Here is a 14,348-nt window from a genome sequence, read left to right on the forward strand (position 1 = left end):
TTGTTAGGTGCTACAGTTTATTCAGCTTTTATTTAGATTTTTTCGAGTCTTTTATCATCAAGTGTACAAAATGATTATTTAGACTTCTAAATGCCAACAAAAGGTACGGTAAGAGTAAATTCTCGTCACTTCAACGCCACACGATATTCAGTTAACAAGTGATTGGCTGTAAACTGCGTGACGTCAATGCTCTTTATAATACGCGCCCTGTCAGAAGACTTGTACACTTTCTATAGCGGAGATAGGCTGACAGCAGTGCTCGAGAGACGGAGAGCGAGAGGGTGCAGAAATGCGAGACCCTTTCGCAATTGGCTCAAACCGTTTCAGAAAAAAAGAAAGAAGAGACTTGTGAAGACGGTCACATCGCACTGGGGAAAGTACTGCAACTTTTATCAAGCGCACTATTTGGAAAAACAACATACAAACCATGGCAACGAACGAGTCTGCGCTAAATGCCAGCAGTAACCACACAGGACACAGTGAAGCACAAATTGTTGGCATAGGCATCATCATGTCAGTCCTGATTCTTGTGATTGTGCTTGGAAATGTACTTGTTATCACCGCTATCGCCAGGTTCCAGAGACTGCAGACAGTCACCAACTGTTTCATAACTTCTTTGGCCTGTGCTGACCTCATTATGGGACTGATTGTCGTTCCATTTGGAGCATTGTCGATTATTCTGCAGACGTGGAAGTTTGGGAATTTCTGGTGTGCCTTCTGGACTGCTGCGGACGTCCTTTGTGTGACCGCCAGTATAGAGACACTGTGCGTCATAGCACTTGATAGGTACCTGGCCATCACTTCTCCCTTCAGGTACCAGTCCATGCTAACCAAAGGCAGAGCTCGGATTATAGTGATTGTCGTCTGGGTTGTTGCAGGTCTTATATCATTTTTGCCAATCCACATGGAGTGGTGGGTCTCACGTGAAAAACAAGCAAAGGATTGCCTGCAAAAATCAGACTGCTGTGAGTTTAACACTAACCCTGAATACGCTATCACCTCGTCTATTATTTCCTTCTACATCCCTTTAGTGATCATGGTCTTTGTGTACTGTAGAGTATTTCAGGAAGCAAAGAAACAGCTGAAAAAAATTGATAGATGTGAAGGAAGGTTTCACTTGCAGAACAATAACCCCACGCTGGACCGTGATGGAGAGACCGTAAAAAACGGGAAAACCAACTTCAAAAAGTCATCAAAATTTTATGTAAAAGAACACAAAGCTTTAAAAACGCTGGGAATAATCATGGGTACCTTCACATTATGCTGGCTTCCTTTTTTCGTATTAAACGTTGCGCTGACAATTCCTTCTTTTAAAACCGATGGCATTATGATCGCATTCCAGGTCTTGAACTGGATAGGCTACGCCAACTCGGCTTTCAACCCCATGATATACTGCAGGAGCCCAGACTTTCGCTATGCTTTCCAGGAGATTCTGTGTTTCGGGAGATCAGCCTTTAGAAAGAGGCATTCGATGAACGGATATCTGGACAATGGACATAGCTGGCAAGCCACTCAGCAAGAAAAACTCACCAAATTTTACACAGATGACTCTGTTCTCCACGAGGACACCTCTTTGGAAATAAAGAGCATGACATGTCAAGCAGCAGTTGACACCAATGGGAACTGCAACAGCAAAATGTCGACAGCTATTTGATTGCGTTTATATATATATATATATATATATATATATATATATATATATATATATATATATATATATATATATATATATATATATATATATATGATAAATGAATATATTTTTATTAACTGACCTCATTGTTTGCTGGTAAGCCGCCCTAGTTCTTTTTATATGTCATAACCTTAGACAGCGTGCTGGTTCGTAGAACCTTTTATGTGTATGTGTGTGTTTGTGTTACCAAGGTGAGGACTTGCTTTGGCAGATTTGGCAAAGACGAAATATCCCTAAAAGAAAACTATTCGGATGTTATTGTTGCGTGTTTGTATGGCCCGAACACATTGATGCAGATCATTTATTACAGTAATAATTTACTTATTACATATGTGCCAAAGTAAGATGTGTTGCTTACACTTCTGTAGTTCTGATGTTCGGCGCGAGAATGCATGTATGAAATGGGGTGGGGTTGAAGTTGCGATATTGGGATTTGGTGGTCAGGGGCCATAAAGACTGAAAACAAGTCCCATCGTAAAATGTGTGTGTGTTTCTGAATGTGCTTCATAGGGTCCACTGTAAGCGATGTCTATTTTTTTGCAAATTATGATGCAAATTAATGCTTTTTTGTATAACTACCTCAATACACGTGTTTATAGATGTACATGTCTGTGTTTAGCAGAAACAACGAATGTTTTTATTGTTAGGTGTGTTATGTATATTTCTTATAAAATGCGAAAGTTGCACAAACAAGACGTGTTTTGAAAGTGTCATGTGCTGGGTTTAATGCAAAAGCGTTATTTCTCCATTCAGTTCACGATCACCATTCCAGTTCTGGATGATATTTGTGTATAAAACAAATTAGACATGTTCAGATTGTGTACAGCTTGGAATTGTAAAGATAGACGCAAAGTCCAAAAGCTCAATGCTACCGAGAACACGAAGTTCGAAGCTACAGAAATCTTTCAATTGCACTTAAACCGCGAGCTCTTCAGATCGGCGGGCTTTCTCTGCTTTAGGACTACTGTATGCTGCACTTTGGCGTCCGGGAGCCGGTAAACCGCGGTCTGTGCATTTCATTTTTATTAAGGGTACAGTACAGTTAGCGTCCATGTTTAGGTTTAAATTCAACATTCCAGTTTTTTTTTTCTTATTGAGATGAAGGGCAGTTGCACTGATCGGCTAGGAAGCCCTTTGCTGACAAATGGTAACCTTAACCGTAGATAAAACGTAACAGGTGCAGAGGCTCCACTGGGGAGGCTTTCCACCACTCTGGGCTCAACATTCACTTTATTCTCTCATTTGTTATACATGTACTCTTTTTTCGGAGTGATTGATTTAAGCTATTCTTTTTCGCGTTTAAAATTAATTTCAGTATTCCTCCACAAGGCAGAAACTGAGTTCCATAAAAACAGAAGTATAGGTCCTCATAGGTGCTGCCAACCCCGTGCTTCGTCTTGTTTATTTGACGTGTCTGTGCGCTTCATGTCCGTATACTGACGTTTGAAAAAGATCGGAGTGTTGCAATTTGACAATTTGCTGACCGCTGCTCAATACGGGACAGTGCAACCCCACCTTATCAACTAGAGCCCACCCTTAAACAGGTTGCACGAGTCTGTGTCATAATCTCACATTTATTTGAAACTTATCATATCTGAGAACACACATCAGTCAAAGAGAGGCTTCCTATGTTTCCATTCATGGTGAGTCCTTCGTGTGTGTGCTTGTTTTCGTTTCTGAGAGTATCTAACGAAATTGTATAACCTACAGTTTAAACTCTTAACTATTCTAGTTTCTAATCCAGGAGCTCAAATCGTTTTGTTATGTTGTGAGATACGGTTGTATGCGTTCCTCATGCAAGGCGCTACATGTGTTTAGAGTTTAGAATAGCGACTGCATGCTGCTAGGACAGGACCCTGTAGGCCACCCCCTGCCTTGGATTAGCAGGTTTTAAAAAGATCTTAATCACTGTATTTATGTTATGGGTAATGGCAAGTTAAAATATCGACATACTTCCACGAAAATCTGTGTCAGTTTGGTAAATACTGCTTCTTTATTAAAACATACTCAGGATACTTTATAACATGACATAGACACACTGTTAAATATTAAAAATCTGTGTTTTTGAGAGAGACTCGATTCTGTTGATTCTTACAGTATACAATGCTTACATTTAAGAACTTATTAAGACGGTAACTTGTTCTTCCGGTGGATGTGTAGTTTACTGTAAGACAATAGTTTCCTGTCACAAACGAAAGGCAAAACGTTATATTGGTAGAATGCACTTTTATTTAAAGTGACTGACTGCGCTAATGTGCCAGAATGTGCCTCGTCCCACTGGCAATCTTTTTTCACGTCTAACCTTACGGAATAGCCTACAAACCCCTCGCAAAAAGGCTAACGTAGACATATATTTGGCATAACCAATGTTTACTATGACATCATGTTCTGTGAAGTAAATGTCCACAAATGAAAAATAATGTGTAATGCAGTCGCTATTCTAAAGTTGGATCCTACTGAATATGAATTTCTCTTTGGTTTCCACCTCAGTTATCTTTTCTTTTTCCATACAGGGTCTCAATTTTCACACAAGATTTTTTTTTCTTTTCTTCTTTTATTTTTAATGCAAAAATGTATTCTCTGTTTTACATGTAATCAGCAGCCCACCTGATTGTTAGGCTCAATGTGGTCTTGCGTCGCATACAAGCCCAAGATCGCAGGCTCAGGACAAACCCGGCTTCTGACACTTCACACAGTACTCGTATTAAACGTGGACTTTGCTTTGTTGTCAATAATGTAAAAAGTCAGATGACATCCCCCACATCCACCCACCGCCACTTCTTTTTTTGCCGCTATACCTTTCTCTCGTTTAAAGTTCCCATAGCGCTGTCAAAACTGCAAAATATCAATTTGTTCATAATTTTAATTGAAAATGTGGAATTATCTTTGCACCGCTTTGCATTATTTTATAAAACAGAGAGAACAACAAAGACTCGGCATATTTTATAGCAGCTGTCCTAAAGCGTTGCACAGAGCTCGCGGCCACTAGCCTTAAAAGCGCATGCGCTTAGCGCCCTCTTGCGGCGAATTCACTTTTAGATTCTAAGGTCTTTTCCCGCTGAGATCCTTAAACTGGCCGTGCTATCCAGGTGTTGCTTATACTAATTAAAGAAAGCTTCTCTGCATTATGGACGCTGTGCTTTTTTGCTTGCCACATTTAATGGTAAAATGCACTTTAAATTTTTAACGAGTTGTTGGAATCATGTTGTGTTTCTGCCGTGAATTTATTGCCTCAGTGTTGGGTTAATTATAGACTCTTGTATTAAAGCCCATATACACAAATGGATGTTTGAAAACACAGTTGCATTGAATCAGGGGTTTTGTTCATTTATTATTGTTAACTTCCAATGAAGTTGAATTAATCAAAACATTTTCCTAGAAACAATTATACAACCACTGAAAAAGTAATGTTACTTTGTGTTTCTTTTTTGTATCTTTCTCAAAAAAAGTTTCCATGGATTGCTGAGGGGTCATTTTCTACAGCCTAAAAACAATGGAAATCATATATGCACCTTGAATGGGAGACACATTTACCATGAAGTGGTCTATTTGATGACTTTGCACATAGACCCCAACAGACTGGAGAAAAAGGGGCATTCAGAAGCAGGAGTGTACCAAGGCCATGCTTTGGCTTAGGTTTGGGGACCCAGTAGTTTTGGCTTTTAATTGGGATAGGCTATGCAAGCAACTGCTGACTTTACTGGGTGTCATTTTAGCTGTGGCCACAAGAGGGACATGTTTTGTTGTAAATGAAGATGAATGTTTACTGTAATTGTGATGCTACATTCGCACAAGACAAATGTATTTTTTTATTGTTAATAATAACTGTGTTTCATATAAAAGTTCCAATGTACAGTATATTTATTTAATGGAATTGTCCAGCATTTGTTTTTAAATAATAAAATGTATTTAAGTCTTTAGTTTCCATTTCATTAGCTGATGGGCCAACACACATAATATGCAGTATAAGTGTCTTATCGTCCCAAAGTCTAAAAGGGTTACAGCCAGAAAGGTAGTTCTTGGTGATTTTCAGTCCAGGCCTTTAATTCTCTTGGCCAAATCACAACCTGTTACTCTCAGAGAAGATGCGGAGGCACAGCAAGGAATGATTCAGATAGCAGAAGGTTTCAAATGTCAACCCCACCAGAGCTTTTCTTAGCAGAGGGGAGAATATAAAGCTCAGAGGTCAATTTACTAAAATGCACTTTTGCAAACCTACTCCAAGTGTCTAGTTGTGTCATCTTTTTTAGTTTGGCCCACTCAAAATACAGTCTGTCTAATAGCAGTCAAATGGAAACCAAAAGATCAAAGCTGATTGTGAGGGAAAGAGAGAGGGAATCAGTTACTGTCTAGACCTGTAGAGATGAATGAAAATGGCATGTGACACTGTCACACTTCACTAGGATGTCAGAATATCCACTGCCTTGAAGTCACTCATCTGGTTGAGCTGTCATGTGTCCCTGTCTTTAAATAATATACAGGAGTTTATTTTTATTATTTATTTTATGATCTTACAGAGAATATTAACATGGTGGTAATCACCAAGGGTGTGTGAATTATAACTATCTTATCATTTGCTTAATGCAAGTTTATTTATCATTTCACTTTTTACTTGTTTGAACTGTTTTTTTATGTTAAGTGGCAGGATGCACCTTGAAGTGCTGGGTGAATACACATGTTTTGTGGCTGATTCTGCACAGGTTCAAGGTGAAGAGTCTGCCTGCTTTTCAGAAGAACCGTCACAGGACATTGTTTAATCTCATGTCCATCGTAAGACTCTACAGTTTACATATCATGATGACTGCTATTTTTTACTGTAACTGGACATCTTAGCACAATCTCGAGACCTACTGAGCAGATGCTTGTTTAAATAAATTTGCTTTATTAGGCATTTTGTATGTTGGAAGACCAATAGTGATCATTCTGTCTTTCTGCATTGCATATTAATAATTGATATCCAAAGCTACATGTGTAGCCAGCCATACCATATCCACCTCAGAACAGGTCATCCACCTGAAGCTAAGCATGCTTGGGCCTGGCCAGTACTTGGAAGGGATGACCAACCAGGGAAATGTTTGGGTTGCTGCTGGAAGAGGTTTTGGTGAGGCCAACAGGGGCTGCCTACCTGGTCTGAATGTGGACCCCAATGCAGTGACAGGGAAATGGTGCTGTCTTTTGGATGAGATGTAAAACTGAAGTCCTAACTGTCTGTGGACAAAAAGATCCCTGAGCATCCTTTGCAAAGAGTAGTGTGTATCCCAGTGGTGGCGAACCTATGGCACATGTGCCAAAGGGGGCACTCGGAGCCCTCTCAGTGGGCACGCGTGCTGTCGCCCGAGCACAGAGTTCGTTACTATAAAGCCAGAGGAATGCGGGGCCGGGCTGCTCCCCTCACCACTCCCCCTCTTCACGCCGAAGGACTTTTCTCACATCACCCGCCCCTCTGCCCAGCAGCCCAATGGGAGCGCTTCCTTCCTCTCCTGTCTGGGGTAAGGCACACATGCTGCTTGAGGGTGTGGCACGGACTGCAGCCTTTTGAGTCTGTGATTCCCGTGGTGGGGTTAGAGGGGATGTGGTATAGCGGGTCCACAGCTCAAAATTGAAAAGGCCAGTTTTAACAGATAATTGCCGCACTCGCAGCTTAAAGGGGGTTATGGTAGAGTGGCCGGATCGGTTTCCGGGAGCTTTGTGATGCGGGCAGTCCTCGCTTAAGCGCACAGGTGAGGAGTCGTCCGCATCTGTAATTATTGCCGGGAGTTGCTAATCGCCACACCTGATCCACGACCCGTAATATATAATGGAAGCTTTGGGGGCGGAGCTTAATAGGGAAGACCTGCGTGAAACACTTGAGAGGATCGAAGGGATGACAAAGGACAGCACAGTTAGTTATGAAAATGAAGTCCTTAAAGTGTGGAATTCTCTGCCAAATAATAAGTCAATGAAGGCACTTGAGATTGCTTTCCTTACTTTGTTTGGAACATCTTATGCTTGTGCGCAGCTGTTTTCAGCTTTGAATTAAATCAAATCTGACACCAGAAACAGACTAACAGATGACCTGAGTGCTGCATGTGTTGCTCTCAAGCTTACAAAGTATGAGCCAAGGTTAGACAAATTATCAGCATGCATACAACAGCAAAAAGCACATTAATTGTTCAAAAGCAAACTTTTACCTTTCAACAAAAAGTTGTTTGTATCATTGAAAGCTCCGCTATTATGTTTTTCTTTTAAGACAAAAGATGTTAATGTATGAGTGGCTTTTCTAAACTAAAAGCTCAGTAGATAGACAGACAGAGCATCAGTATTGGCAGATCAGTCCAATTTATCATCCAGCTGCACTCCCAGGTATTTATAGGTCTGCACCCTCTGCACACACTCACCTCTGATGATCACGGGGTCCATGAGGGGCCTGGGCCTCCTAAAATCCACCACCAGCTCCTTGGTTATGCTGGTGTTCAGTTTTAGGTGGTATTCAGGTTAAATTGCCATGTTGGCACTTTGCGATAAATAAGTGGGTTTTGGATTGCAGTTTGGGCACTTGGTTTGTAAATGGTTCGCCATCACTGGTGTATCCTGATGTCCTGCTTAAATTGTCCACTACAGCCTGGATATTCTTGCCCCCTAATCATCCCCTATCTCTGATTGGCTATCTGTCTCTCACCACTTCACCATCTAACAGCTCATGTGTGGTGAGTGTACTGGCATAAATTGGTGGATGCTGCACACTAGTGGTGGTTGAAGTGGCTCCCTACTCACTGCGTAAAGCGCTTTGCATACCTTGAAAAGTGCTATACAAATGTAATGAATTATTTTTTTATTATTATTGGAGCAGCCAAAAGAAGAAGAAGAAGATTATTATTATTAAGTGAGAGCCTGACTGGCAAGTAATATTTAGCTATTTGTGGGTAGCCTAACAAAAAGATTCTTCACTAATATATCAATCTAGGGCTCCAAAACCCTGAAAAGTTAATTTAATGCAGAAAAAAAATTCAGTTAAACCATGATAATGTTTTGCATTTAATGATCAGAAAATGCCAACTCAGTGGCACACGAGGGCAGCTGCAGAATAGCACAGATGATAGGATGTCTGAGTGCAAACCAGTGGCATCCTGGTTGAAGTCCGGACTATATCCTATGCTTTTATCTAAACTTTTTATTTTTATATGCAAATAGAGGTGTGGAAGAACAATTATAAACCCTACATATACAACATCAAAAATTAAAAGTGGATTAATAATTAATATAATGTTATCTCTTAGCATGGAAAATATATTGTCCCACATTGTTCAGAATGTAAGATATTCATACAGTCCAGTTTTTATATCTGATTCTTTTTTTTTTAAGATGCACATTTGTTATTATTTTGTTGTTTTGTAAACAGAATAACAATTCCTTTCAAATTTTCCATTGCAATCTTCTGTATTTTATAATTTAATTGAATGTTAATAATGTCCCTTAAGAATTCAGATATGTTCTATCTACAGCATCTATTGTATCTCACATTGTTCTTCTTTAGTTCAAATATGTTTCGCTTGCACAATTATATAAGTGTAAGTTTAAAATTATCACTCCAGGTCACTACTCCAGTGCATTAGTATGTTATTAGAATTATATTTGTTCCTGTATCTCCTATAATGATAACTCAGGTGTTCATTTTACAAGAAAAACAAAATGGCTCACAGAATATAGGCCTTATAACTACTCAAATACAGTGGACTCACAAAGTATTCAGGCATCTTCATCTTCTGGACACTTTATTGTGTTGCAGATTTAATTTTAAATGGGCAAATTTGTCTACACTCAATAATTAGTAGTGACAAGGAAAAATATGTCTTCAGAAAGGTTTACAAATTTATTGAAAATTAGAAACCAAACTCTCCCATTTATATAAGTATTCAGACCTGTTGTTGTAGCATTCCATATGGTGGTCCAGTGTATTCTGTTTGCTTTAAATTTTCCTTGAGATGAGTCAAGAACTTCATTGGAGTCCACCTGTGGCAAATTGACTTGATTGGACATTGTTCAGAAAGACACACACTTGTGTTTATGAGGTCCCACAATTCACAATGAGTCAGGACGAAAACCAAGCCATGAAATGCAAGAAATCCTCTGTAGACCTTAGTAATAAAGTTAGGGTGAGGCATAAATCAGTGAAGGGGTATCAAACCACTTGTAAAGCTTTGAGTGTTCAAGGGAGCACAACAATCTCAATAATTGCTAAATGGAAGAAATTTTGAGGCACCAGAACTCTTCTTAGAGTTGGCCAAATTGAGTAACAGGGCAAGAGGGGCCTTGGTCAATCTAACAGAGCATCAGAAGTCCTCTGTGGAGAGGGTAGAACCTGTTGTAAGGACAACAATCTCCACAGCACTCCATCTAGCAGGCATTTATGGTAGAGTGTCTAGAGAGAAGCTATTCTGGAGAAAAAGGCACACAATAGACCACTTGGAGTTTGCCAAATGGTATTTAAAAGACTCCAAGCACATGAGTTAAAAGAATCTCTGGTCTAATGAGACAAGAATTGAACTCTCTGGACAGAACTCCAAACACTATGTCTGGTGAAGACCAGGCACTGCTCATCACCACCTAATACCACCGATACAGTGAAACACAGGGTGCTTCTCAGTGTTAGGAACAGGGAGAGTGGTTAGAATTGACAGAAGGATAAATGCAACCAAATACTGAAAGGTCTTTGAAGATAACCTTTGTAGAGTGCAATCTCAGACTGGGGTGACAGTTGACCTATCATGTGACAATGACTTGCAGCAAACAGCCAAGACAATGCTGAAGTGGCTTCAGGACAAGTTTGTAACTGTCCTTTAGTGGACCAGCCAAAGCCCAGACTTAAACCCATAGAACATCTATGGAGAACTTTCTATCCAACCTAATAGAGATTGAGAGGATTTGTCGGGGACAAGGGGATAAACTACACAAATCCAGGGATGCAAAGCTTGTACATACTCAAGAAGACTCAAAGCTGAAAGTGCTGACTAAGGGGCTTCTACATATTAAGGGTCTGAATACTTTTGTGAATGAGAGATTTCTATTTTTGATTATTAATAAATTTGCAAGCCTTTCTGAAAATGTGTTTTCACTTTGTCATTATGGATTATGTATTAAGTGTACATTGATGGGCAAAAAGGGCAAATTTATCCATTTAAAGTAGAGCCTTTGCCCTATCGATTATACCTGAGAGATACTGTAGATGATTGGGGAAAGATGAGAGAGAAAGTGTGGACAAGTGATCATCACTGCTATGGAGATTAGGGCCAGTACTAATTTATCTTCTCCATGGTTTTAACAAATTATTACTTCTATTTATTACATTTGATCTACTTCACTGCGCACTGGATTTTATTTAATTATTTATTGATTGGATAATCCGCAATGCACTTGGTTTGGGTTACTATTTAAGTAAAATCTCCAAATGACCCCCTCTATCCCTGACTGGCTAACTATGTCTCTCACCATGTGTAGTGACTGTATTGGCACAGTAACGGCTGCTGTCGCATCATCAAGATGGGTGTTACACATTGCTGGTGGTTGAAGAGGTTCCCTCTATCTTTGTACAATGCTTTGAGTAGCTAGAGAAGCATTATATAAATGTAATTCATTATAATAATTATTATTACTTGTGTTGTTTGTTTGAATCTTCATTGCACTAATCCATCCTTGGTTTAATGACTATTGACGGCCCAGATTCAATAGATGCCAAGGCTGCCGGCAACCCTTGTATCAAATGTGCTTTATGTGTCTCATGCAATGCTCTTAAATTTTTTATATGGGCATGTCTTTTTGAGCATTTTTATTTGTTTATTGGTTGTTATGCCATTTCTAGGCTGGGCCAAGTGAAAGTGTGCAATGTTTGTCATCAACAGGTCATAGCTATAGAGGTCAACTTGCCCTTTTAGTTTCTGGTTACTCCTCTTCTACTATTTTGACCCTTGCTTGTTTTAACCTCAACATTTTCCTACTTAATCATCTCCTGGTTTCTTTACTCTCGCAGTAATCCTAGGGGCACCTTGTGTGTCATTAATATTTTCGGAGTTCTTAATGCCAACAATGAAACTGAACTACTTCAGGAGCATTTCCACAAGTAAGTGGTGAATTACATGTTTGAAGACACCAATAAAAATAAAGGGGAGCCAAATTTAAAAAGAAAGCAAAGGAAGCACTCTTGTACACACTGAGGTGAAGATTTGAAGTAAAATTCTGTTTCATGTCATTGAATCATAGACCCTTGGACAACGTGGCTTGATGAACTGTAATAGTTTGATTACATGTTTTATAACATCTCAGAGCTTCCTTTCTAGTTTAGTTGGACTCAGTTCCCAAAATTTGTTTAATTTATTCATGAAGATTTCTGCAAAAGGTGTTAGCAATCTTTAAATGGAGAAGGAATCAGGAGATTTCAAAAAACTAAATTTGCAAGCATGGGTTCAAAACCTAAAGAAATAAGAACATCTTAGTCATAATGCAGAATGGCTGCATTTTTGTTTAGTACTTTTATTTCTTTCTTGTTTAACCGTACCTGTTTTGTAATAATAATTCTTTCTTGGTATTTTGGTCTCCTTAGGATATTTCTTTGTTGAAGGACACTATAAAAGTGACCTCTCTTGCTATTTAATGTATATATTTATTTAGGTCCTGTGACCCTGAATCAGATTAAGCAAATTTGAGAATGTTATGTTGTGATATTTGCATTATTATAATTATTAGGAAATACCTGATAATATCGAAATGCACGATATCATACATATTAGTTTCATCTGTCCTTTAATCATTGAATGAAACTTGAAATCACCTGTCTCAGCCACATATTAATATTTGACTGTAAAAAAAACATTTGATATGGACAAGTCATTATGGCAATGAACAGTGATCAGACGACATGTGAAAATGAAAAGAACCGCAACTGACATTCATGCTCAGTTTCATTGTGCACGCTGAGACACTTATGTGGGCACTAGAATGTCAAAAAAATGGGTAAGACACTTTAAAGACTGGCACGCAGACATCACCAATCAGTCTGGTAGAGGTCAACTGCAAAATGCCACTATAGAGAGAGAGAGAATTGGCACTTGTCGATCAGAAAAATGACAGCAGAGACTGGAATAGGGCACCTCATGCTCACAAGAAGCTCAGTTGAAATGATGACTCCTTGTCAGGCATTTTCTCACAGTGAACTGTTCACATTTGACTGATGCAGGTGATGTTGTTTTTCATTCAGATGTGAGACAAGAAATGGGACTAAATAATATGATCTGCTTTTTCTAAGTAATTCTAAAATGCCCAAAACTTATTGCAAGACCTTTATTTTTTCATATTTATATAGTAATGGGTTTCCTGCAAGCAACTGTTTTACTACATAGAAGAAGGTTTGGACATGACAGTACAGTGTTCAGCAAACCCCTAAAAAAAGACAGAGAAGTGCAACATGGGAGCAATCTTGGAGCGTTCACCCAGAATACACGGCAGATGAGCCAAACCATGCCAGTGAGGCCTGACTGTAGGTCTAAGGTAAAAAAAAAGGCCTTAGAATATTGGAAGAAAATTAAAAAATCACATGGATATATTTATTTGAGACAAGAATATTATGTTTAATTTATAAAAAGAGACATTTTTCAATGGATGGATCTTAGTGTTAGTAAATGAACTGATGATTGGATTTAGTAAAGGGGCAGATTGATAAATGGATGGTTGTGTTTAGTAAAAGGTTGAATGGAATGGTGGATGAATATACAGTATGTGTTTATTAACCCTTAACAACTCTCCTCATTTCTCATCTCGTAAGTATATGTAGGGTGTACATTATGCACCAGTGTTAAAATGGCTATTTATATGCACGCTGTGTATATGCAATAAATTTAAATCGCACATGTTTTTAATGTAATTTAATACCATATTACTGAATAGTCTGACACAGTCTAGGACTATCTGAAAATAAACCTGATCTACTTCTCTTGTGCTCATTCATCACTGGTCACACTTTCATCCCCTGCAGGATTTGCCCTTGTTTCACATTTCACATTTCACTTCAGTTGTTGAATGTTCTTTGCAGATTAAGCCATTGCAAGAAGAACATCTCATCATTGTCATACATACGTACCTGTAAATACCTGCACGGTGTACCAAGTATACCATATTGAAGTTGTGACTCTGTATCCATTCATTAAACTGGCTGGGGGCACACCGAATGGAAACCATTACGACACAAAGTACTTTTAGTGAATCAAGCTGAGGACAGATGCTGCCAGTACATTCAAGTAAAATTACATTGGACAAAAACAACTGAGATTGGTGTATAAAATACACCAGTGTGAGTAGTTAAGGGTTAAAAGGTTGCTTGGATGATGGAGTTTAGTTAGTCAACAACAGATGGATGGATGAGTTCTTGGGATTAGTAAATAAATGGGTGAATGATTAGTTAAAAGATGGACAGATGAATATGTTTAATCAAAGAGTGGATGGAGTTTAATGAATGACTGATTGAATACATGGATGAAAATTAGTTAGGAACTGTCAAAAATGAGGACCAACCTCAAGTAAGTGGTAGTGTGACTTCTTATATTTTTTCCACATCCCTTACAATTGGTTTTAATTTTCATAAAGTAATGGTACCACTGGCAGCAGACAGCCAACAGATTCCAAATTTCAT

General features: G+C 38.8%; 1 protein-coding gene across 3 annotated transcripts; it reads left to right on the top strand.

The window, feature by feature from the left end:
• Positions 1–240: 240 nt before the first annotated feature.
• On the top strand, positions 241–5,613 carry LOC120542083 (beta-2 adrenergic receptor-like). Of its 3 annotated transcripts, none has more exons than XM_039774231.1 (2): positions 241–1,789; positions 5,143–5,613. In XM_039774231.1, exon 1 carries the CDS (start codon positions 428–430, stop codon positions 1,652–1,654), a length of 1,227 nt encoding a protein of 408 aa, XP_039630165.1. In that variant the 5' UTR covers positions 241–427; the 3' UTR covers positions 1,655–1,789; positions 5,143–5,613. The 3 variants fall into 3 exon arrangements, 1 of the variants encoding a protein (XP_039630165.1); XR_005636150.1 differs by lacking the exon at positions 241–1,789 and adding an exon at positions 1,796–3,336; XR_005636151.1 differs by lacking the exon at positions 241–1,789 and adding an exon at positions 3,343–4,856.
• Positions 5,614–14,348: the final 8,735 nt, after the last annotated feature.

Source organism: Polypterus senegalus, chromosome 13 (assembly GCF_016835505.1).
Source record: "Polypterus senegalus isolate Bchr_013 chromosome 13, ASM1683550v1, whole genome shotgun sequence".
NCBI lineage: Eukaryota > Metazoa > Chordata > Cladistia > Polypteriformes > Polypteridae > Polypterus > Polypterus senegalus.

Excerpts from the sequence above, each read along its gene's own strand:
- LOC120542083 (XM_039774231.1), top strand. The coding sequence starts at position 428 with ATGGCAACGAACGAGTCTGCGCTAAATGCCAGCAGTAACCACACAGGA.